At 40.2% G+C, this 25,008-nt stretch overlaps 5 protein-coding genes across 5 annotated transcripts in view; 4 read left to right on the forward strand and 1 right to left on the reverse strand.

Moving 5' to 3' along the window:
• The first annotated feature begins 1,406 nt into the window (after positions 1-1,406).
• LOC310810575 (C-C chemokine receptor type 5-like) lies at positions 1,407-3,740 on the forward strand. The gene is made up of 2 exons (XM_083678394.1): positions 1,407-1,454; positions 1,890-3,740. The coding sequence occupies exons 1-2, from the start codon at positions 1,442-1,444 to the stop codon at positions 2,951-2,953; spliced, it is 1,077 nt and encodes a 358-aa protein (XP_083534520.1). The 5' UTR covers positions 1,407-1,441; the 3' UTR covers positions 2,954-3,740.
• Positions 3,741-4,698: 958 nt separating this feature from the next.
• Positions 4,699-7,109, forward strand: LOC310810645 (C-C chemokine receptor type 4). Its single transcript, XM_083678487.1, has 2 exons — positions 4,699-4,839; positions 5,762-7,109. Exon 2 carries the CDS (start codon positions 5,766-5,768, stop codon positions 6,795-6,797), a length of 1,032 nt encoding a protein of 343 aa, XP_083534613.1. The 5' UTR covers positions 4,699-4,839; positions 5,762-5,765; the 3' UTR covers positions 6,798-7,109.
• Positions 7,110-8,990: 1,881 nt separating this feature from the next.
• On the forward strand, positions 8,991-10,790 carry LOC310811296 (C-C chemokine receptor type 4-like; the record flags this gene model as incomplete). Its single annotated transcript, XM_083679415.1, has 2 exons — positions 8,991-8,998; positions 9,728-10,790. The coding sequence occupies 2 exons, from the start codon at positions 8,991-8,993 to the stop codon at positions 10,788-10,790; spliced, it is 1,071 nt and encodes a 356-aa protein (XP_083535541.1).
• A 2,592-nt stretch (positions 10,791-13,382) lies between these two features.
• On the forward strand, positions 13,383-14,788 carry LOC310811297 (C-C chemokine receptor type 8-like; the record flags this gene model as incomplete). The annotated part of the gene is made up of 2 exons (XM_083679416.1): positions 13,383-13,420; positions 13,741-14,788. 2 exons carry the CDS (start codon positions 13,383-13,385, stop codon positions 14,786-14,788), a joined length of 1,086 nt encoding a protein of 361 aa, XP_083535542.1.
• Positions 14,789-21,343: 6,555 nt separating this feature from the next.
• triob (trio Rho guanine nucleotide exchange factor b) overlaps positions 21,344-25,008 on the reverse strand; it is a gene marked incomplete at both ends in the record, with an annotated part of 78,456 nt that continues 74,791 nt past the window's right edge. Inside the window, 9 exons of the mRNA XM_083678417.1 lie at positions 21,344-21,904; positions 22,050-22,188; positions 22,546-22,746; positions 22,870-22,948; positions 23,095-23,216; positions 23,337-23,499; positions 23,616-23,643; positions 23,769-23,907; positions 24,080-24,327. Of these exons, the coding sequence (XP_083534543.1) occupies positions 21,344-21,904; positions 22,050-22,188; positions 22,546-22,746; positions 22,870-22,948; positions 23,095-23,216; positions 23,337-23,499; positions 23,616-23,643; positions 23,769-23,907; positions 24,080-24,327 (1,680 nt within the window). The remainder of the gene's footprint in view (positions 21,905-22,049; positions 22,189-22,545; positions 22,747-22,869; positions 22,949-23,094; positions 23,217-23,336; positions 23,500-23,615; positions 23,644-23,768; positions 23,908-24,079; positions 24,328-25,008) is intronic.

Raw genomic sequence — 25,008 nt, forward strand, 5'->3', positions numbered from 1 at the left:
TAGTAATATTAAAGTCTCAAAAAAGCGACGAATGATTACAGTTTAGCATCAAATGAAAAACTTTTAACATTAAACCATACGTGAACATTGTAATAAAATAGGAATCTAAACAAGCAAATCACTTTAAATTGCTTTATCCTGTTGGAAATTCTATAATTTGAATTTAAACTATTGCTCCCAGCATACTTTGCGATAATTATTCAGGAAAACTCCGCCCTTAAGGCGGAGCCCTGGAACGAAGTGAAATTACTCCTAGGCGCTGATCTAGAATCAGTTTACCATACACACGTTCTCAAACATAATTTGGCCATTATTCCTATCAGCTTTATTTAGTTTCCTTTAGCAATAATGTTTTATTAATTTAGTGGCTGATGGGAAACATATATTGGGTGTCACAGTGCACTATTTTTAAACTCCCATATTGGCAAGGCACAATAATGCTTGATGATGCCTTATGAAACACTCCTATTATCAAGTGGACTGTAGACACACGAACAAACAAGCATGAGAATACATACAGTATGAGTTGTTGGAATGATCTCAGTCAAATTCAACCTTTGATATGCATTCCAGCATGTCAAATCAGCCCTACCACTGTAATTACTCAAAAGTAAAGTTACTTAAAGTAGTAAATTATAGGACTAATCTCTTACCACAAGAGGTCACTCTGTTACTATCCATCACGCACTACAACAACTTCACAGTATCAACTCAAGTAAAACCACTGCCAATTAGAGGGTTACATCTGATAGTATGGCCATTTGGATGAAAGTGTGTGTCTCATGCATGCTAAATATAATTTTGTCATCACATGTGAAGTGTGCTGCAATGATACCTAGATTGTTCAGTTGACAGTATGCTTGAATTACTTTTGATACTTTTTTAAAGACAGTTACACAAAACCAAAGTCTGCTGTGAAATGTTCTTAATATTGTCTTTATTTATCAGATACATAGGACCTGTTAATATGCTGTTTCTTGACACGTCAACCTAAACCACATGCACAAACAAGTCAATGAGTACACTTGTCTATACAGTAACTGTTCTGTACTGTGTCATGTGTGTTGTGGACCCCAGGCATAGTTGCTGTTTCATTAAACTTAAGTAAACAGGAAACAAATTAATGAATACAATATTTTGCTATGATAACAATAACTGACAGACTTTGTGGTACTGTAGGAGGAATCAGTGCTCTATTGATGCTGTCTGAGAGATTCTTATCTATGACAGTTTCAGGGCATGTACATGAGTGTAGAGAAAATGTGTATGAAATGTGACTTCAGTATGACCATTTCACAGTACCTCCTCCTGTTGGTACAGGAACTTGCAGCAAAATACAAAATACTAATACTCAGAAGGTAGTTCATTCTGTGAGAGGACTGCCCATCTCCAAGTGACTTAGAGGAGAAAGACAACACCAAAGAGCCACTAATTACTGATCATGTCACAGTCAGGTAAGTACATATTCTGACAAAACAGGAGGAAAATTCTAAACAGAAAAAAGAACAGAAAAAATTCTAAAATATATCCTTTGCAATATAAGAGAAACAAATATTGATTTATGAATAGACTTACCAGGTCATGTCCAAATGATATGATACTGTAGAAAGATGAACAAAAATGTATTATTGTATGTATGGAATAGAATATATAGCGTTTTAATTTCAATTCTGATTTTAATACTTAAGTACACTTGTGAGGACTTGTTTTTTTATGTCTGAAGGCAGTGATATTGCCTGTCTGTAGACACCTGTAGGTGTCAGAGCAGCCCCATAATCTGCACTGTCAACCTTTATGACTTATTTATTGTGCTGACTTGCTAGTAAAATAAGAATATGATCCAGGGACATAAAGTTGACTAACGGCACTATTATTTTGACTTTCTTCAGAGGGGAATGAAACATATGACTATGCGGACTACTATAATGAAGATACATCTGTTGGCCAAGTAGGCCAACCATGCAACAATGGTAACGTGAAGGAGTTTGGACGAGTGTTTCTCCCCACTCTCTACAGCTTGGTCTTCATCATTGGTTTCATCGGTAATGGCCTGGTGGTGTGTGTCCTGGTGAAGTATCGCCACAAGAGCAACATGACAGATATATGCCTCTTCAACCTGGCCATGTCAGACCTTCTCTTTGTCCTCTCTCTGCCTTTCTTGTCTCACTATGCCGCCACAGCAGAATGGGTCTTTGGGAACTCCATGTGCCGGCTGGTGACAACATTGTATGTCCTGGGTTTCTATGGCAGCATCTTCTTCATGGTGATCATGACTTTGGACCGTTATGTGGTCATAATCCACACTCATACCATGGCCAGGCACAGATCAGTCAGACATGGGATTGCTCTGTCTATGATTGTGTGGGCTCTCAGCATGGGTGCCTCTCTTCCCACAATCATCTTCACGGTAACTGATCAAGGGAAGAATGAATCTGGGTTTACATGTAAACAACAGTATCCTGTTGATACCATGTGGAGAGAGTTTGTGTATTTGGAAATGAATGTCTTGGGCCTCCTATTGCCTCTTTGCGTCATGGTGATTTGCTATTCCAGGATCATTTCGACTTTAGTGAATATCAAAAGCATAAAGAAGCACAGGGCCATCAAGCTGATATTAGTAATAGTAGTTGTCTTTTTCTGCTTCTGGACCCCATACAATGTTGTAATTTTTCTGCGTTATTTGCAATTTCAGATGTATTTCACTGACTGTATGATATTAGAAAAGATAGATCTGGCTATGCAGTGGACAGAAGTGATAGCATTTACACACTGCTGCTTGAATCCAATTGTCTATGCCTTTGCTGGACAGAAATTCATGACACTTGTCTTGAAGTTACTGAGAAAATGGATGCCTATGTGCTTTCCCAGGCCTCTTTCCAGTGAGTTGTCTGAGCGAAGATGCTCAGCGTATTCCAACAGGTCCTCTGAAATAACCTCTACAAGAATCCTGTAGCATGACATGTTAGGAAAAAACATGATGCTCTGAGGACCATTTAAAACAGATTACAAAACATTTTAGAGAAAGACTGTTCTTGCCAGGGGGAATTCTCAAAAGTAAACAATTATGGCGCACCATTCAGCAACCTTAGCTGTGAGTCAATACTTAGAGTTGAAGTTATTCGTAGCCATTTTGAATATATATCCATGCTTCAATGCCAGATCTACTTGAGAATGTATTTCTGTAATCTCAGGCATTGTGTAAGACATAGAGAATGAATGATTATGTAAATATCAGTGTAACTGTTTTAACTCATCGGAAAACATTATTCACTTTTTCATTTCTTGAATTTGCCTGTAGGCTAACTTACTTGTTTTCTTCTCAGAATGTGATTGAAACTTGCTCGGGCCTCTGATATTCAACAACTAAACTACAAAGCTACATTGGGTTTCTGAGAGGAAAATGTCATGCTGCTTCCTGTTTCACACATTTTAAAGCTGAGACTGCTACTTTGAAAATACACAACACATTAGAGAGGGTTTTCATGGGTGTAGTATAGCACAGTAGTATACCACACCACAGACATGATGACTTGTGATTGTTTCCCCTATTTTCTTTTTCTTTTTTTACATGATCACACACAACTTTCACATGTATAAATCGTTTGTTTGTGGGATACGCTCTGTATTCAATGTCATACCTGTTTCCTGTACCCCAATAATGTACCGCAAATATTCTCATATTTTAGGACCAAACTGAAGTTTTGTTTTTAAAGGTTGAGGAAATCTAGTTTCACACATTTGACAACAACTTATTCTTTTTTTACATGAATACAGAAACATCTCCACAAATGACCTCATAATAAGTGTTTCATCTTGTATTAAACATAGTCTTGAAACAGTGAAACCACAAAATGAACTCTGCTGTTCCTCATTTCCTTTGTTGTTTAGCATTTTAGCCAAACAGAGCCTATATTGTATCTCTGGTGCCTGCCATAAACTGTCGCCTACAGATTTTCACTCTTACTTGTCCGATACACTGAATGACTAGAGACCTGGTATTTAATGGTGCCAATTCCCACAATGCTTGACTGAACTCTTGCAAAAATGTCTTATTCTGTAACTTCCAGTATCTGATTCATGTTGTTGACACTGACAGCCACCTTAAAGTAAATGAATGAATTTCAGATAACCATGGAAATTACTAAAATACAATCACCATTGCATTATCTGACATAAAGCCTAATTAATGCTGTTATAGGACTGATACAACGCCTGGCATGACAAGTATACTACCAAAATACTGTGTGGTGTAAAAGTGGTGTATCCTGCAGCCTTGAACTACTCTGAATACAACCCTATGTTTTGTTGTTGATGCAAACCTTTATCTGATTGAGAGAAGCATGCACACACCAGACCACAACAATACCTCCAACAGCTCCATGCGTTATGGATAAAGTAGTAAGATACTGCTTAAGATACTGATGATGTTTGTGTAAACTCGTACCAGTAATATGCTAGTATCAGACCCCAATAGATTGTATCACTTTTTGACACTCAGAGATTGTATTGCAGCTGAGAATTAGGAGAAAAGGAGAAAACATAAAAGTCTGGCATTAACTGCTATTTTTTAAGAATGCCACCAATTGAAATACTCCTGCAGTTCTCATAACCCCCACTTCATTCCCTTCCAGAATGATTAGATATGGGCTTCTTACAGGAAACCGCATTCACACCTCACTCTGCTCATCTCTGCACAGCACACCTTTACAAGAAATGAGTTACAAAAATTGTGACACCAATAGAGAGAGGAGAACACATAAGTATAGTTGCCTCCTGTTGAGCCAACTCATAATATCATCAGAAGGAAGATAACAAGAAGAGGTTGTGTTAAAGATTGGGGTAAATAATGTACATTTTCTCTTTATATCTGCGTGGAAAACTGTAAACCTGTACCAGATATGACACCCATTCACACTCCTGTACTGTGTGAATGGGCGTATGCTACAGGAAATAGGGGTCGACAGAAGGGGTGTCAATGTTTACAAGTGGTGGTGTGTGTGACAAATGTGGTCTTTGATTCTGGTTAGAATAAAATGATTGGCTCATAAGGTTTTCTATGAATGCATAGTCTCACTCAAGTCAGATTCTATATTCTGCGTTCCAAAACTAAGTTATGCATGATTTTGATATACATTTTGAAACATTTCAAGATCAATGCCATCACACACTAGTTTGCTATATTGATTTTGTTGTCAAGTTCATAAGTTCACAATTGGAAAGTTATTACAAATGATAAAGACTAGATAACCATATAGGATAACTTTTTTATCATAAAGATGTTTGTATGATAAGGACATATCTAACCTTTTCCAAGAATATTGTATTTCAAAATGCTATTGGTAAAACATGCAAATTGGGTGAATTCCCACTGACTGTTTAGACGTGTTGAATGATACATTTTTTCTGTCTTATGATGTTTCAAAGATTCCAAAGCATTGTTATTCATATAAAAAGTTCAGTGAAGTTTATACTGTATGCCATTCAATGGAAACATAGATTCATAAAAGGAATACTGTAGCCTGCATATTATCACTGAGAGATCATGCCTTCATAAAGCAATAATTAAACCACAGTATAATGCATTGGTGGAAAAGTACAGAATAGATTTATGGGAAATAGAATAATCCATTTTCTATTGGATTGGATAGATACACAGTATATCTAATCTATGAAGCAAAGTGGTCTAAGTTTTCTTTCCTCACCATTTAACACTATAGGATGTCCGCACCTTTCGCTACTAATATTATATTTATTTTTTTAGCAAGATGACCACAACAGAGGCCGACTACAACACAGAGTATGATTACGAGTACAACCTCAGCAGCCCCTGCAGTACAGACCCCAGTTCATCAAATGGTTCCAGCTTCCAGCCTATACTCTTCTATGTAGTGTTCAGCCTGGGTCTGCCAGGCAACAGCATGGCGCTATGGGTCCTTCTCAAGTACATCAAACTGAAGAGCATGACGGATGTGTGTCTCCTGAACCTGGCTCTCTCGGACCTGCTCCTGGTCCTCTCATTGCCACTCTGGGGTTACTACAGCCAGGGCCATGAGCCAGAGGGGGACAGCCCATGTAAGGTGATGACTGTTGTCTACCAGGTGGGCTTTTACAGTGGCACCCTGTTTGTGACACTCATGAGTGTGGATCGCTACCTGGCCATCGTACATGCCGTGTCAGCCATGAGAGCCAGGACGCTGCGTTACGGAGCTGTTGCGAGCATCCTCATCTGGTTGGCGTCCATCGGCGCGGCGCTACCTGACGCCATCTTCGTAGGTGTGTGGGAGGAGGACGGCAGGTCAAGCTGCCAGAAGATGTACCCCGAGAACACTGAAAAGACATGGAAATTGTTGCAAAACTTTGTTGAGAATGTAGTGGGACTTTTCCTCTGTCTGCCCGTCATGGGGTACTGTTACATCAGCATTCTTGTCGTGTTAAAGAGGTCAAGGAACTCCAAAAAGGGTAGGGCAATGAAACTGATACTGGCCATTGTGTGTGTGTTTGTAGTCTGCTGGGTCCCTTACAACATAGTGGTTTTCCTCAAGACCCTGCAGATGTTTGATATCAACAACAGCAACTGTAAGGTTTCATTGCAGGTTGATACAGCTTTAAAAGTAACAGAGGCCATTGCACTGGCTCACTGCTGTATCAACCCAGTCATCTACGCTTTTGTAGGAGAAAAGTTTAGGATGCATTTAAGAAATATGATCTCTAGATATCCACTTTGTAAACACCTCAACAGACATACAGTAATCCACAGCAAAACTTCAGAAAACGAGACATCCAACACAACTGCGTGATTGTTCTGTTGAAGGACACATGCTGCCAGTGTTGATAACACTTCTGATACAATTTTGCTCACAAAACTCAATCTGAAGACAGCATTTACAGATCAGTTGGTTGAACACGTGTTTAGGATGAGTTGAGCTATTGCTGTGTTCGTTAACCATGTTGAGCTGTTGCTGTGTTGGTTAAGCTTGTACTACCCACATGCATAGACCCAAACAGATGTTTGATGTAGTATCATAGACTTCCCCATTTAGCTTTTGCAGAGGGACTATTCCAATTGTATGCACACATTATTCTATAGATTTTTTGTATATAACATTATAACATCCTAACAATTCTTTAAAGTTACAAATTATTAAAATGTAACAAACAATAAAAACTAATTTGAGAGTGTACTTTCCCTTTTTTATTGTGAGTAGAAAAGCATACTGGAAACAAAAATATGACACACACACACACACACACACACACACACACACACACACACACACACACACACACACACACACACACACACACACACACAGGGTGTAAACAACCCTAAAACAAAAAAACAAAACATGTTTGTATTATATTTTGGCAGAGCAGACAGAGCAGGTAGGCAGGGCAGGGCAGGCAGAGCAGATAGGGCAGGTAGGCAGGGCAGGGCAGACAGAGCAGACAGGGCATGGCAGGTAGGCAGGGCAGGCAGGGGAGGCAGGCGGGTAGTTCAGGCAGCGGTCGATACACAAGAGGACAGTCCAGAGATCCGATAGGGGTTTTTCAGGCGGAGGAACTGAACTGGCAGGGAATAGACGGAAAACCAGGGTATAAAACACAGAAGGGTGATGAGGAGACGAGCCGCAGTTGTGTAGATAGTGATTTGAATGATCGGCAGGAGTCTGGAGCCTCGCCAACACCAAAACACCTGGACTGGGAAGAGGGAGAGGGACTGACACCAGCTAGGTGGAAGTGGAGGGCGTGACAGACAGTCTGTGGTTTAAATAGGAAATATATTTAAAGTGTGTGGTACTGACATGTATGATATCTCTGTAAGTCACTGTTTCACAGACTTACCAGACAAACAAAACAAAACTAATGACCCAGATAAACCCCAACATCAAAAAGGAGTAATGAGAGTCAAGAGCCTTACTTTAATGTTCCAACAACTTGAATGCCACATCTGTCCACAAAAGACATTTTGTAAGAGGCTTTGATCTTTCTGACAATACTGTAGGTCACCCTCAAGTTATTTTTAGCATTTCTTTAAATGCCATTTCAACCAGAACATCTTCATAGATTGTATTGCATTTGTTAAACAATGTGAATTGAATCAGTAATGACCATATTCTCAGAATTTGAGTGACATTAACAAGAATGCAGTCATGCATATGCAAAGGCATATACAATTGCTAAGCTAACCACATTGCTCTGGAAAGGTTAGTTGCCAGGGAACCACTATGAGTGTGCATCAAGCACAGGATTTCCTGCTTGTCTGTGCCTCAGCAGCCTACAGCAAGATGGTCATGACCAGATGTAGCTTCTATGAGCAGTGACAAATAGTGCAGCATTCTCCTGATTCAATGTTTTTGCATAGGAGCCAATGTTTGCTGTGTGGATTCTCATTCTTTAAATTATGGAATGATGAATAATCCACCACATAGACCATAACCAGTGTGGTCTGACCCTAACAGTCAAAGTGCAGCCCAGTGTCAATGCCATTCCAAAGAACCTCAATACACTCAGCAGTCATAATAATAATACACAATAATATGCCTTCAGTTGCAGTTCTGCTAAAAATGACTAGAAAAGGAAGTTGCAGAAGAAAAGATTCCATATACAACATTTCACATAACATTAATGCAATTAACATTAATGCACTTTTTAGACTATTACATTACTACCAGTTACACAGTTGCATGTTACCATATTTTATCACACATTAAGTCATGCACATTTGCATGCATTCCCTAATGGATAGGGTATGCATCCTGCAACACCACAGGACTGCCTATTTAAAATCATTGTGCATCAGGAAGTGTCAAACCAAAGTCCCCTCTCAAATATGAAGCTTGAAAGACTCCTAAAATATCTACAGCGCTCAGCTTGCACATTGTAATAAAGGCAAGACAGTCACGCACATCTGAAGAGCAGATCCATTACGCTGACCATCTCATTACTGCATCATTTCAAGGATGAATACCACTGGCAATCCAGCTCACACAATGGCACGGTGAGACCTTTCTCTCAATAGTTTTATTTGAATAATTACAGTGCCTTGGGAAAGTATTCAGAGCCCTTCACTTTTTCCACATTTTGTTGTGTTATAGACTCAATTTAAAAAATTTATTAATTTAAAATAATTTGCCATCATTCCACACACAATACCCCAGAATGACAAAGCGAAAACACTTTTTTTGAAACTTCAGTAAATGTATTAATATTAAAACACGGAAATACTGCATGTACAGTACATACGAATTCAGACCCTTTGCTATGACACTCTGAAAATTAGCTAAAATGCAAAAATGTCATCAACAAATCACTTAATAAGTTGAATTGAGTCGACCTTAAATGTAAGGATAATAGTCCATGTGATTTTGGAATTAATATCATTTTTTTCATAGGGTCTCTGATTTGCATAGGAATCAATTACACACTGTGTAAATTAGGATAAAAATGAAATTGAATGAGAGTTATAAGAATGAAATGAGTGTTGTAGATTAAGTTATGTGAAAACAATAGGGTAGGCTTCTTTTAGAAAATCCCATTATGTCATGAACTAACATCATTATGGTTCCCATACAGTACAGTATGGGAGGGCTGTTGATGCAATATAGATATTCATCCTTATGAATCCCAGTGGATCACCAGCTTATCAGATCATCATTATTACATACTGGTGATATTACTGCACTTATCATTTCTTACTGGCTGATGCTCAACTTTGTATCTTCTGCAGCTTAAATATTACAGGAACCTATGGAGATACCACTGCAAATTATGATGATTATTATGATACAAATGATAATTACGATGATGGGCTTTGCGAGTATGAACGACATGGAGCTCGCTTTCTGCCTGTGTTGTACTCCCTCTTCTTTGTGCTGGGGTCTCTGGGAAACTCGCTAGTTCTCTGGGTCATCCTGGTGGGGGTGAGACTGCGTAGCATGACGGACGTGTGTCTGCTGAACCTGGCCATCTCTGACATGCTCCTGCTCTGTTCCCTCCCATTCCTGGCCCACCATGCCAGGGACCAGTGGGTGTTTGGTGACTTCATGTGCAAAGCCGTCCTCTCTGCTTATCATGTTGGCTTCTACAGTGGGATCTTCTTCGTAACACTGATGAGTGTGGATAGGTACCTGGCCATAGTCCATGCTGTGTATGCCATGAGAGCCAGAACACGCACTTGCGGGGTTGTCGCATCCATCATGATCTGGGTAGCTGGTGTCCTGGCCTCATTTCCAGAGGTACTGTATCTTAAAACACAGACACACGACCATGAAACATTTTGTGGCCCTGACTACATTGAAAGCAAGCAGATGTGGAACATATTTGGTTATTTCAAAATGAACACGCTTGGCCTACTGATTCCTATTACCATCATGGGATTCTGCTATACAAAGATCGTAATAAGACTGCTCAGTACCGTGTCTTCCAAAAAGCAGGCCATTCGTTTCGTTCTCATGGTGGCTGTGGTGTTTTTCTGCTGTTGGACTCCTTACAATGTGGCTGCATTTTTCAAGGCCATGGAGTTATGCGACATCTACTCAAGCTGTGCGACTAGCAAAGCCATCCGTGTTGCGCTGCAGGCCACAGAGGCCATCGCCTACTTCCATTGCTGCCTCAACCCCATCATCTATGTGTTTGTAGGGCAGAAGTTCAGAAGACATCTGAGAAAACTGCTGAACAGAGCACCATGCAGTGTCTGTCAGCTCAAGAAGAACAACCTGCGCCAGGTCAGAGGCAGTGGGTCTGACTACTCACAGACCACCAGTGTGAATGAGAGGTCTACAGCCATGTGAACAGCAACTGTGACAATGCACCATTGTTGTGTCCATACCTTTATAGATTCATTCTATTGCATTGCATTCATTATTTAATTATTACACTGGATGACTGTATAATGCATTGGTGCGGTTACCTGCTGTAATTGCATCCTAGAGGACGCTCTCGAACATAAGGAATGTATACATCTATATATATGCTACGCACAATGCATTGTGGTTGTTGAGATGTACAGCATGGCTACCAAAGTATGTGTTCCCCTGTTCCTCTGCTTCTGTGTCTGTATTGTAATACTTTCTAAACTAGCTTCAGCTACACAACAACCATCTTCACATGTAACTTTTAACCATTTCCCCAATGTTTTAGTTATTGTTTGTGTTTACAATTGATTTCATATCATTACATGTATTGCCTTACTTATTTTATCATAGCATTTCTCTAGTTTATTAATTGTATAATTGTGTGTGTAGTTCAGGCATGGAAAGACAACACAGTCATACACATCTGTCCATCAAATCAAATCTTTCTTAAGAAAAATAAATGCAATTTCAACAATATTATGCCTCAGTTTATCATTTGCACATGTGCATTATAACTTACAGATCACAGTGTATCTACAAACATCCTTCTCAGAAAAATGTTCACGAACGTCGCGGGAAAAAGCCGTATACGTGAACTATTTTCCTAAACATATAGAGAAGGATCCAGAGAGTACAGAGATTTTTTTTTTTATCTACAAAGGCACAAAAGATTTAGTCAGAGGTATCTGGAACTAAACAATATTGTATTTTACTTTATGATCAAAACAACTTGTCAAGATCTAGAAATTATTTTAAATTTACTCTCATTTCCACATCTGTGTAGTAATCCTGACCACCTGAACTGACACACCACACCATGCAAAGTGAAGTAGGAACTATTAAGGAAGAAGGTTAAGTTATCCCCCTGCCTTGTAAATGTATAAAACTTATACATAAAAACTACATAAAAGTTGTGGCAGTGGATGAACAATAGAGATCCACCAAAACAAACTATGTTGTACTGAAGCTGCTGACTGACATTATATTGCACAATGTTCAGTGTCTTTAAATATTTCCACAGTAAGTATTCATTTTCACAGAACTACATTCTTTAGGGTGCAAAAGTGTCTGAAGCAGCATTTTACATGAAGTAGGCTTACACTGTTTAATTTGCTCCTGAAACTTGGCATCTTTTAGCCTTCACAAGTGCATCAATATCAGGTGTAAAATCCTGAGTAGCAGCCAATTTCAGGGTGTCATTTAAGTGCTTGTGTGTGAGCCTTGAGCGTAGCTTTGTTTTATTGATGCTCATTACAGAGAACAGTTGTTCACAAAGGTAGGTAGTCCCAAACATGCACAAAACCTTTGCAGCAAGGGCTGTCAATTTGGGGTACCCTGGCAAGAGATACTGAGAAAGTGTGTCCAAACCCGCCGAGGCAAATTTGTCCTTCAAATCTGAATCGCACTGCAAGTCAATTATTTCAAGTTGGATGTCGACGGGCAGACCAGAAGCCGTGACTGTGAATGGCGAGCGAAAAACTGCGAATTCTGTCTCAAGTTCACCAAAGACCTGAAACCGTTGCTCAAACTCCCGCAGCAATCCCGTAATCTTGTCTTTGTACCGATTCATGTCACACCAGCAGCGACAATGCTGCTCCATATCTCACAAAATGGTTATGGGACCTTCCTGTTCCCCTCCCTGTCCCCTTGACACAGAACCAGACAGACACAGCTACCAACACAGCCACAGGAGACCATCTTTACAAGTTAAATTCTGTCAAAAAGCTGTGTCCAAGCTCTTTAAGTAAGGCAAGCAAGAACGTTTTAGAGATGGTTTGGGATATCTATCTTAAATGACATGTATTTCAGAAAACAACAGTACCAACTCCTCAGAACCATCCGCATTATATTAAAACCAACCGGAGTGACCTCCTCATCCTACAGCTAATGTTTGTTGTCTGGACATCCAACCTTCTTACTGTAACAGACAATGCCAGTCCCATTGAAAAAGGCCCTCAATACATTGTACTCAGCAGTAATACAAATGCTTTCAGTTACATTTTATGTGGAATTGTCGGTACAGTATGTTATAATGACATAATAATTGCATTTTGGTTCACTGTACAACTATGCACAGTAGCATGTCATACCAGATGGCTAAGATTATGAAGAAAAATCTTGCAAGGCAAGACCTGGTGTTGTCATCATATTTGAGCACTCATTAGGCACGTTTGTGAGCAGACTCTCAGGTACAGGGCATACGGTACATCCTGTATGGTCCACAAGTCTACAGTGATGTTCTGCCCACAAGCACACCCATTAAAAAGTTCCTTGGTGCCCCAGGAAGTGTCAAACCAAAGACCTACAGTGTTGAACTCACCATATACAACTCAGTCCGGACGTAAAGTAGGTTAGGGGTGGGGAGAGTTTTTGCAAAGTTGTGTGGTTTGAATGGTTCATTCAAATCTATCTATGCAGGCTTCAGCATGCATATTGTAATGAAAACAATATAGTGATGCACATCTGTTGAGCTGTCATAAGAGATCCATTTATTGTTATTTACCATCTCATCATTGCATCATTTCAAGGATGAATACCACTGGCTATCCAGCTCAGACCATGGCAAGGTGAGACCTTTCTCTCAATAGTTTTATTTGAATATTTTCATTTTTTTTCACTCGAATGAGAGTTAGAGTCGTGTAGAGTGAAAACAATACAGTTGCTTCTTTTAGAAAATCCCATTATGTCATGAACTAACATCATTATGGTTCCCATACAGTACAGTATGGGAGGGCTATGATGCAATATCCTGTAGATATTCATCCTTATGAATCCCAGCGGATCACCAACTTATCAGATCATCGTTATTACATATTGGTGATATTACTGCACTATAAATACTAAGTTATAATTTCTTATTGGCTAATCCTCAACTTTGTATCTTCAGCAGCTTAAATATTACAGGAACCTTTGGAAATACCAAAGAAGATTATGATGATAATGGCGATAATGGGCTTTGCGAGTATGAACGACATGGAGCTCACTTTCTGCCTGTGTTGTACTCCCTCTTCTTTGTGCTGGGGTCTCTGGGAAACTCGCTAGTTCTCTGGGTCATCCTGGTGGGGGTGAGACTGCGTAGCATGACGGACGTGTGTCTGCTGAACCTGGCCATCTCTGACATGCTCCTGCTCTGTTCCCTCCCATTCCTGGCCCACCATGCCAGGGACCAGTGGGTGTTTGGTGACTTCATGTGCAAAGCCGTCCTCTCTGCTTATCATGTTGGCTTCTACAGTGGGATCTTCTTCGTAACACTGATGAGTGTGGATAGGTACCTGGCCATAGTCCATGCTGTGTATGCCATGAGAGCCAGAACACACACTTGCGGGGTTGTCGCATCCATCATGATCTGGGTAGCTGGTGTCCTGGCCTCATTTCCAGAGGTACTGTATCTTAAAACACAGACACACGACCATGAAACATTTTGTGGCCCTGACTACATTGAAAGCAAGCAGATGTGGAACATATTTGGTTATTTCAAAATGAACACGCTTGGCCTACTGATTCCTATTGCCATCATGGGATTCTGCTATACAAAGATCGTAATAAGACTGCTCAGTACCGTGTCTTCCAAAAAGCAGGCCATTCGTTTCGTTCTCATGGTGGCTGTGGTGTTTTTCTGCTGTTGGACTCCTTACAATGTGGCTGCATTTTTCAAGGCCTTGGAGTTATGCGACATCTACTCAAGCTGTGCGACCAGCAAAGCCATCAGTGTTGCGCTGCAGGCCACAGAGGCCATCGCCTACTTCCATTGCTGCCTCAACCCCATCATCTATGTGTTTGTAGGGCAGAAGTTCAGAAGACATCTCAGAAGACTGCTGAACAGAGCACCATGCAGTGTCTGTCAGCTCAAGAACATCTGCCTGCCCCAGGTCAGAGACACTGGGTCTGACTACTCACAGACCACCAGTGTGAATGAGAGGTCTACAGCCATGTGAACAGCAACTGTGACGATGTCTTTGTTTCATTTGATTCATTTTTTGTTTCCTGTTTGTTTTGTGTCCCACCTTGTCTCTCGTTTCAGACACTTCACCACCTGCCCTTGTGTGTTTCCCGCCTGTGTGATTGTCGACCGCGCCCTGATTAGCTTCACCTGTTCCTCATCATCCTTCCCTGTGTATTTAGTCTGTGTGTTCTCCTGTCTCTGTGCCATTTCCTATTCGTACCTTGTGTCAAGCTAAAAAAAAAAAAATATATTTTTTTTCTTTCTTCTTTGTACCTTGTGTCCAGCGATTCTTCCAAGTGATAAGTATGCCTGTTTTTTTTTTATCTCCCAGTGTGTTTTTGACTTTGCCTTTTTGCCTACCCCCTTCCTGGATTATCTGCTGCCCATTGACTGCCTACCTGTGTACATTGCATCTCTCTAGTTTATTAATTGTATAATTGTGTGTGTAGTTCAGGCATGGAAAGACAATAACAGTCATACACATCTGTCCATCAAACCAAATCTCCTGTTGGGCGCGTCCTGTTGGATCAAGTTCAAGTCTCAAGTTTTGCATGTGTCACTAATACTGTACTAATCAGATGCATTCAGAATCTGTGTCAGACCTATAAGCATACTGCTGCCAACATACAATGACAACCACATTAAAAATAGGAAGTGGCCGCTGATACGGGTGTGTATTTGAATTGAATTACCATTGGCTCAGCGAAAAATATACTTAAAGTATACTTAAGTATTATATTTCTAGCATACTTGAATTTAAATATACTAAAGTATATTTGATATGGATATGATAATTGATATTAAAATTACCCAGCTTAAATTAAGGTTAAACTAAAGTTGTATTTAATATACTCAAATTGTAAATTATGTAGGTTGAAATGTTAAATGTACCCCTTAATTCATATTTAAGTATACTTAAAATAAGATTATCTGAAACGTACTTTCAACACACTTAGAATGTAATTTTAGTCATATTCAAAGCGACTGTCAAATTGTATGAAGTATATTAAGTTAATTATAATATTGTAATTGTTATAATTAATTATATTATAATAAATAATTAAGTGTCACTAGCATATTTTTGTATATATTAAAAGTACACTTAAATTAGATATAAAGCACATTGGTATTTACAGTATGTACTTTAAATATAATTTTTTAATATTCAACCTTTATTTATGCATGAAGTCCTATTGAGGTTGAGGGGGACATGACATGTAACCATGCAACTCTGTTACTCTTGCAGTCAGGTCAACTGCCAAGCAAGGAGGCCCATAGACTTCTGACTTGTATAGAGTGCATATCTTATCTTGGATAGCAGGAATCAAAGTACACTTACTCACTGTTAATACATAATCCAGTCTCGAAGTGAGCATTGAATCCAAAAAAGTGTTGTAAAAACGTACATTTGAGATTGGAATGCTGGGTAATATGTGAATTACATTAAATGCTCCAAAAGTATATTAACATTATATTCTGAACACACTTTTCATATTTTGTTTTGGGATTTTTTCAGGATATTCTGCAAATGTTTTTGTTCAAAACTGGTCGCTTTATTAGGTACACCTTGCTAGTACTGGGTTGGACCCCCTTTTGTAGCCCATCTGCTTCAAGGTTTGACGTGTTGTGCATTCAGAGATGATCTTCTGCATACCTTGGTTGTAACGAGTGGTTATTTTAGTTACTGTTGTCTTTCTATCATCTCGAACCAGTCTGGCCATTCTCCTCTGACCTCTGGCATCAACAAGGCATTTTCGCTCACTGGATATTTTCTCTTTTTCAGACCATTCTCTGTAAACCCTAGAGATGGTTGTGTGTGAAAATCCCAGTAGATCAGCAGTTTCTGAAATACTCAGACCAGCCCGTCTGGCACCAACAACCATGCCACGTTCAAAGTCACTTAAATCACCTTTCTTTACCCATTCGGTTTGAACTTCAGCAGGTCGTCTTGACCATGTCTATATGCCTAAATGCATTGAGTTGCTGCCATGTGATTGGCTGATTAGTTATTTGCGTTACCGAGCAGTTAAACAGGTGTACCTAATAAAGTGGCCGGTGACTGTATGTAAAGTGAAATGTGACCATTTTAGAAAAGGCTGTAACATAAAAAAATGTGGAAAAAGTCAAGGTGTACTTTCCGAATGCGCTGTATATACCCCAGTGACCTTAATATTGTACATACTGTCAGTGCAGAAGATAAATGGTTTCCTTTTCCTGTTTTGGGTTTATTGCAGCTATGAATGTCTAGCTTTGACCACAGTTCTATGGATAAACAAAATGATCACTGACAACCTAACCACAATTTCCTCTGTGAGTATTACTGCACTGAGGTGTCCAGGTGTGTTTTAACATATTTTTTAGATTCAGTTTTATAGACCAAAGACCATCCAGAAACTTAATTCACAAACATACACACTGTAGTGTACTACATGAAAGCAATGGCATATCAGCCCAGTTTCCCAAAGAGTTTAAAAATATTTATTACTGTAAAGTAATGTATTTTTGTATTGCAGTACATCACTTCAACCTCACTAATGTGCTTGGTTGATGAGATATACTCACCTATTAGGCCATTAAATCTCACATCTTTTCTACATGTAATCTTCAAACATTTTTGTGGAATGAGATGTGTGTATTTCCCCCTCTGATACCAAAGGGGAAATCCTCCTTCATAGGGGTATACTGAAAGTCTGCATGTGGGTAGGATTCCACAGATTAAATCACATTCAGTATCACAATAAGTCACAATTACATACACAGCATGCTTTGAAAGGTATTACTCAGAAGAATCAAGTCTAAGGCCACTGAGGCTTAATCTACCTGTACCATGTGCCCCCTAGTGTTGAAGTTAGATTGTGTGTGGGTGTTGCTTTGTGTGGTTGTAGTATGGGTCCTCCACAGTCCACAGTGAGATACAATAGGAGATTTTTTAACACTTATGCATTTCTCAGTATTAAGGACAGAGGGAGAGGAGTCTCTGGCAAAGCTAAAAACCCCTACAGTTACCAGTTGGCCACATAGTTTAAAGTTCACCCATGTTGTGTACCAATTACGGTATTCCATGCCTACACGACTAGTCATATGAGTCATACAAATACGTGACAAATAATGTTTCAGTTCATAGAAAGAATTTCTTAAAAAGTATAGGTAACAAATGTTCTTAGAGAGAATCCTAAAAAGTAAACGTCTTTGAGATCAGAAGACTCATTATGATTATTTATCTTGGTGACTTCCTGTAGGTGAATGAGGGGGCATACTTTTGGGTATGATGACTCACAGCATTTTCTTCTTATATTGATTTATTATCTTCTGTAATGTCATTTGTGTAGTCTAGTAAATAAAAATAAAACTTAATTGAAAACATTTAATGTTAGGTCGCACTGCTATGGAGACTTAAAATCTCCTTTTTAGATCACTGAGGTACCATACAGTAGCTGTGGTTGCATGCAAAATAGCTGCTGCTCTCGCTCTAAGAAAAGCACGCTGGATTTCACACCTGATAAGACAGTGGGTGTAGAACATTTCTATAAGCTGATGCTTCTATCCAAAGCGACTTACATTGCAGTGAGTGCATACATTTTTCTGTACATATGGTCCCAACAGGAATCAAACCCACAACCTAAGTGTTGTTAACATCATGCTCTACCAACTGGGCCACAGAGGACCACTCTTCCCAGAACATATTCCCATCCCTCACAACTGCTTTTTGAAAATAACAAGTATTGTCCCTAAATGACCTAAAACATCTATAACTCAATAACATCCATTATAGAGACACTATAATACACTATAGACATGATATAAATGGCTACAGAAGTGATATGTGATATTGAGTTATTCTGAATTTCTGCATGAACAACATGATGCAGTCTATAAAAGCATGGAACACTACAATTTAGATCAATGATAAATAAAAAGAATAGACCAAACGTGTGTACAGTAAGTCAAGTGGTTTTTGAATGTGAATAGCTTCTGTAGTTACAGTCGTTGCCAACATGCACTTGCAGGGAGATAGTTCTTATCTATGATCTTGTGCTGGCATTATTCTTCATAGTTAAGTCACAGCAGTCTGAAATGACAGCGTCCATTCTTACTCAACTACGATAATCAGTAATCAGCCTAAAAAATCAGCAACCAGAATTGTAGGACTTGTGAAAGTGACAAAAGAACAGTCTGAGTGTTTTTGTACTGAAGTGTAATATATAACCTGTTTTGCAACTAAGGTTGAGTGCACAACATCTGCATCCCGAGATAAGATCACAGATGAGTTTGTTGCTGGTTCAATGGTTGTTTATCGTCTCTTGAGATCTACCTCAGATTATAAACTTCCAGTTAGTAGGTGTTGCTGTGCTCTTTACACCTTTCTTCGTATTTGTTGTCACAGTACATCCTCGAAGATGTTTTTCTCACAGCAGACTGTTTATAAGTTTAAAGCTTACCACAATTTACTGAAAGTGAATTAAGCAGGAACTATACTGTATACACACAAATATAAAGAAGCAAAGATGCCATGGTTATGTTCCATACGTTTAATGGCAAAATAACTGAGGACAAAATAAAATATTTACAGCACATATGTCAACTTGTGTCAACACAATTTCTGTACAAAGAAATATACATGCAAAAGTAAAAATAAGTCATAACATTCAAAATGACGTTGTATGTATAAAATATGATGAGGTTACATCCAGGTTCCCATGTCTGTCCATGTCTGTACAGCTTTACACATGAATAAATAAGAGGACACGAAATGGGACTGTACAGGCTAACAGATTCATTCATTGGATCACTTCTCTGACATAAACAGGACATTTTCATAACCTTTTCAAGCTTTAAAAGAAAATACAGCTGCTTCCTTTGCCTCTCCAGAACTATTGACTGACTGGCACTTTAACATCAGCTTAAACACACAACGATTCATTCACTCACTGAAAACTGGTCAAGATCGCTCTAAGATGAAGGTCAGTGTAATAGTGTTGCAACTTCCTTGTACAATTATTGTAATATTGATACAAGTTCTGGACAGTTTCTTGACCAAAGGCTTGGCAAGTATGTTGTCCAAGTTCATCATAAGTTAGACCAATATGCTGATAATTGCAACACATATCTATATACATAACTTAAAAAGCCTAACAAACTTACACAGCAATCACCACTTTGAGCACAGCTTGAAACGAGAAATGTTTGAATGTTAATTAGGTATGCAGTAATAACCACTAAACAATTCTTACAACGTTAATAAATAAAGCCACGTTGAACCAATGTAAACAGCCATTTCTAGGTTCAGCATGGTTTTCATAACTTAACATGATACAATTATAACACGTTTAAAGAGGGAGAAGGTAAAGCACGGTTAACTTTGGTATAGTTACGGAAAAAAATAACAATGACAAACTGAAAGCATAAGTGCCTATATAGATACACATTTGTTTTTTTGTTGTTTTTTTACATTATTTTTGAAACCAACATTTAGGTTTCAAGATATTAATACTGAACTTAATACGAAAAAGAGTAACACAATACAGACATCTATTGCAGTACCAGGTACATGCCTTTTTAGATTACGGGTACAACACAAGTCTTCATAAATAGTTGCATAAATGTTAAAGCTGCAACATTGCACATGAGAATTGACGCAAAATACGAGTGCATTTATAGTAGCAATTTTAGTAGTGAGGGTTTAGTCATTTGACTGGTATAAAGAGGGGGAATCCCCATTACACCACTCTTCCATTGGCAGACTTACTACTCAGCTAATGAAACAGCGTTTGTGACAAATTCTTCAAATGAAAATGAAGGCAGGAACACTTTATTTACAAAGTAAGGCGGATGTATCAGAAATCTGAAGAGCTTCTCAAATAATGCTATCACTTTTTGTTTGTTTGTTCCTCTGCTCAGTTCTGACTGAAATAGCATAATCATACCAACTTGGGTCCATACAATCAATCAAGGCCTGTACAAAGCCTTTGCTGAAATATTGTATGTTTATTGAAAACTTAATTTTGGTCTCCATCTTGTTCTAGAAGTAGCATTTGAAAGCAATGACCCAGTGGCGAGTGTTGCTTTGCTCATTTGTCGCATTCGTTTTGTTTTCATTCTTTTAATAACCTTTGTTCTTGGAAAGGTATGAATAAAGACATTTCTTTGTTTCTTCACTATACATTTTCTTTACAAAAAGTAATCTCTCATTACAAAAAACATTTTCTTATATTCAACCAAAAGCAACCTGATTTTGCAGTATTGGTTTTAACACTGTCCAAAGACAAGGCTTGCTCTCGCTGGCTCATGAGAAAGCTTTGTTCTCCCTGCTATTCAAGTTTGAAATACTTTTAAATAGTTCCTCTTGTTGTGCAGGCATATAGCCAATATCCCTACAAAGGTGGGGGTGGAAGGGAAGTATCTAAATCTCTTGAAGAAACTAAAATCTAAAAAGTCAAATCAAATGCAGGAAGCAGTCAGCAGCAGGAAGCTGGGTGGCATAGTCCCATGAGGAGGCAGGTGAGAGAGAGTGAGATCAGATAATTGACGCTTGGTGGTCCTCTTGTGGTCATATTCGGTTGAGGAGTCTGCTTTGAAGGAAGGCCTTGATACTGGCCATGGGCCTGACATCGTTCTGGTGTTTGCGCCGCTCGATGAAGGAAATGAGTCTGGAGGTGTCCAGACACCCAGTGTGGGGAGGGGGCTGGTGGTGGTGGCTCTCCCGGGGCTGCAGCCAGGGCTCTTGGAGACAGGCGCCAGGAGACGGGCGTCTGTCTGGCTCGCCCTGCAGCAGCAGGCACACAAAGTCCCTGGCCGCCTGGCTCACGCCCTGGAAGTAGTCCTGGGGGAAGCTGAAGTCCAGCCGGCAGATGTTGAGGCAGGTCTCCTCCACGCTCTCGTCCAGGAAGGGAGAGGCTCCGCTTAGCACTACGTAGGTCACTACGCCCAGGCTCCACAGATCAGAGGTCAGTGCTACGGGCTGGCCCAGGACCAGCTCTGGGGCGGAAAACTCAGGGCTGCCCAGCAGGGGGTGGATGTAGTGGGTGCTGTTGAGCTGCACTGCATCCCCAAAGTCTGTCAGCTTGACCACAGGCTGAGCAGAGCAGTGCTCGACCAACACATTCTCAGGCTGGGGGAAAATACACAAGGGAAGGTATGATTCAACTACAGTTGCATAACTGAATTCTATCACAGAAACCTTTGCCCTTGCTTAGTTAAGCCAACAATGAAACATACTTTACACTGTCATAATTCGAACTGCCTCAGTGACTCACCTTCAAGTCCAAGTGAGCTATTCTCCAGCTATGCAGGTAGTGTAAAGCATCTAGAATGTCCCTCAGGTACAAGGCCACCTTCTCTTCAGTCAGATTACCCCAACTGACAATGTAGTCTAGGAGACGGCCTTGATCAGCCCTGCAGACAGCACCAGAGGGACACAACATTAACCAACACATTTACATAAACCATCGGCAAACATGACTACATTTTGAACATTGTTCAAAAGCACAACACAGTGGATAGCTGTACTGCACTGTACAGTACGGGGATGATTTGGGAAATCAATGTGATGTCTGTGTGAAGTTGTTGTACTGTATCATACAGTATGTGGAGGATATTATTCCTTGATATGGCAATGCCTTTCTTAATTTACCATGAGGGGATAAACAAAAATGTATTGAACTGAATTAAATAGAATACTGTAATCCTTTTCTTTGAAAATAATCCACTGGTAAAACAGATGAGTATGAGAAGCCAAGGGGCGTTACGTACATCTCCAGGACTAGCACGTAGCTGGTGGCCGTCTCGAAGGTGTCCAGCAGGCTGACCAGGTGGGGGTGTTCTAGACACTGCAGGATACGCAGCTCCTGCAGCACCTGCTCGCGCCGCATCAGCCTCTTGTTGACGTGTTTGGCTGCCACAGCGCGCTTGCTCCCCCTCTGGTCACACCGCTTTGCCACAGAGAACCTGCCCCTGGAGACAAGACAGAACAACAGGTTTGAGAGACTTTGTGTAGGTTTGCTTAACAATAGGGGTGTGTGTGTGTGTGTGTGTGTGTGTGTGTGTGTGTGTGTGTGTGTGTGTGTGTGTGTGTACCTTCCCAGTTCAGTAATCTCTGTGTAGAAGGACTCAAAGTTGTTCTTCCAGACGACTTCACCCCCATCATCGGAGGTACCTGGAAAACAGTAAGGTTCAACATTAATAGTGAAAGTACAGACACGCATACTGTGGATAAATACAGTAGTAAATTTATACCAAGGGGGAATGTCTTCTCCATGTATTTACTGTACACTAACACAACACCACAGTAATGCCACTCACCCGAGACTCTGAGGCTGGTGGAGGATGACACTGTGCCCAACACGTTGGTGGCAACACAGGTGTACACACCGTCATCCTCCACAGTCACACCCATAATCCGGAGAGTCGCCTCCCCAGTGTCACTACAGAGGAGAAGCACAATGTTAGAGCAAAAACTACATAGGCTAGGCATTACTGTACATGGTCATCTTACACTTGAACTGTGACAGCTTTCATTTCTTAGTTTCTACTACGATGTTCACCTGTAAGTGATGCTGTAGTGACCGTCGTTGCTCAGAGTGCTCTGGTCAGGTCCTCTCCAGGTGATAGAGGCTTTGGGTCTTCCACAGACCTTACACCTGAGAGTGACATTCTCCCCGTTTTCACAGGTCACGTCACTCAGGGGCAGGAGGAACTCTGGGGGGACTGAGGGGAGAGAGGTCACATCAGAGCTACTCAACGCCTTATGGAACCATTAAGCAATCTGGACCAGCATGTAATCAAGACCATGCAAAAAAGATTCTCATGTAGGCAGTACATACCATCATAGATGTAGTTGGGATTTAGAAGCTGAAAGAAAATATAAACACGAAAAAGCATCACTGAATTTGTTCATATGAAAGCCGTTGCTACAGTAATTACACAAATAGGCAATCATTGTATATATTGCAATTGCCGAGTACATTCTACTGTACCTTTACAGAAACTTTATTAGCCAAACTGTCTTGAGATTTGCGGTAGCCATTTTCCATCTTATTCTCCTTCCTGGCCTCCTTGTCTCTCTTTTCAGACTTCCTCCTTATACGGAGTGCGGTGTGCCAAGACGATGATTTTCTGCACAGAGAAAAAAAAGAAAGAGCACATTAACACAAAGGCAAACAGAACCATTACAATAACTGTCTCTAAGTATGGACCATCTAGGCCTCTTTCAATCCAGTCAGAGCCCTTAAAGTAGCACTAGGCCACTGACATTAGCTGGCATATGTGAAGTGGCAGTGGTTCTTACTTAATGGTTCCTTCAGGTAGGTCAGGGATGATGGTGGATGTGTGGCCCAGCACATAGCCGGGGATCCAGCCCTCGGCTGCCGGGCCCTGTTCGGTGGCGGCGCGGAACACCAGAAACATGTTCTGTTGGTTGCTGGCCAGCATCTGGACCACCTCACCCTGCGAAACGCTGATCTCATCCTCTTTCAGAGCCACATAGTCCTGCGTCACCAGCATGGTGGAGATGCTGCTGCTGCTACTGCTTTCACTCTGGAGGACAGGAGAGAGGCAGGGAGGAGAGGGAATCAGTAGGGTCTTAGACAACACATGCACACACACACAAGACAGCAGGCACACTTATAAACATCCTTTGTTAAGAGTACTGTGACTCTAAAAAGTGCTAAACAAATCAAATATGATTGATTTGATAGATATGTAATTACAGAGAACATCGGTTGTTAATCTGCTAATATGCTTAGCCCTGTGCACAGAATCATTAGAAAGCATTCATCACCTCAGAAAGGTCGGACAGAAAAGTGTGGAAAGTCATTGCAACAACAACCTTGTTTCTTCAATATACCTGAACACAACATACATTCAGATGTGTTTCTAACAAAGGAAAGCAAAGACAAGATATTCAGGAGTCAGAGGAAATAGGTAGACTGTAGTGGGTGTCTCTCAAAGACAGAAAGGGCTGAGAGAATACAGGTCTGGTGAAGTGCCTGAGAAAGGTTCTAAGTGAGGCCAAATGCATTTGGGTCGAGTCAAATCTACTCAGGGCAAGCAAGGCAAAGACAGCCACAACAAGAGTATGTCAGGCTCCCAGGAACAAGAAAGAAGGGAAGCAGAATGATCAAAGCAAGAGAAAGAAGGTAAACATGAGTTAAAGAGCTCCTCTTTTCTCCTCTCTCAAGACAGGAAAGGTGAAAGCCAGAAATCTGTATTTTATTT

The sequence above is a fragment of the Argentina silus genome, assembly GCF_951799395.1.
Source record: "Argentina silus genome assembly, chromosome: 10".
Classification (NCBI taxonomy): Eukaryota; Metazoa; Chordata; class Actinopteri; order Argentiniformes; family Argentinidae; genus Argentina; species Argentina silus.

Excerpts from the sequence above, each read along its gene's own strand:
- LOC310810645 (XM_083678487.1), top strand. The coding sequence starts at position 5,766 with ATGACCACAACAGAGGCCGACTACAACACAGAGTATGATTACGAGTAC.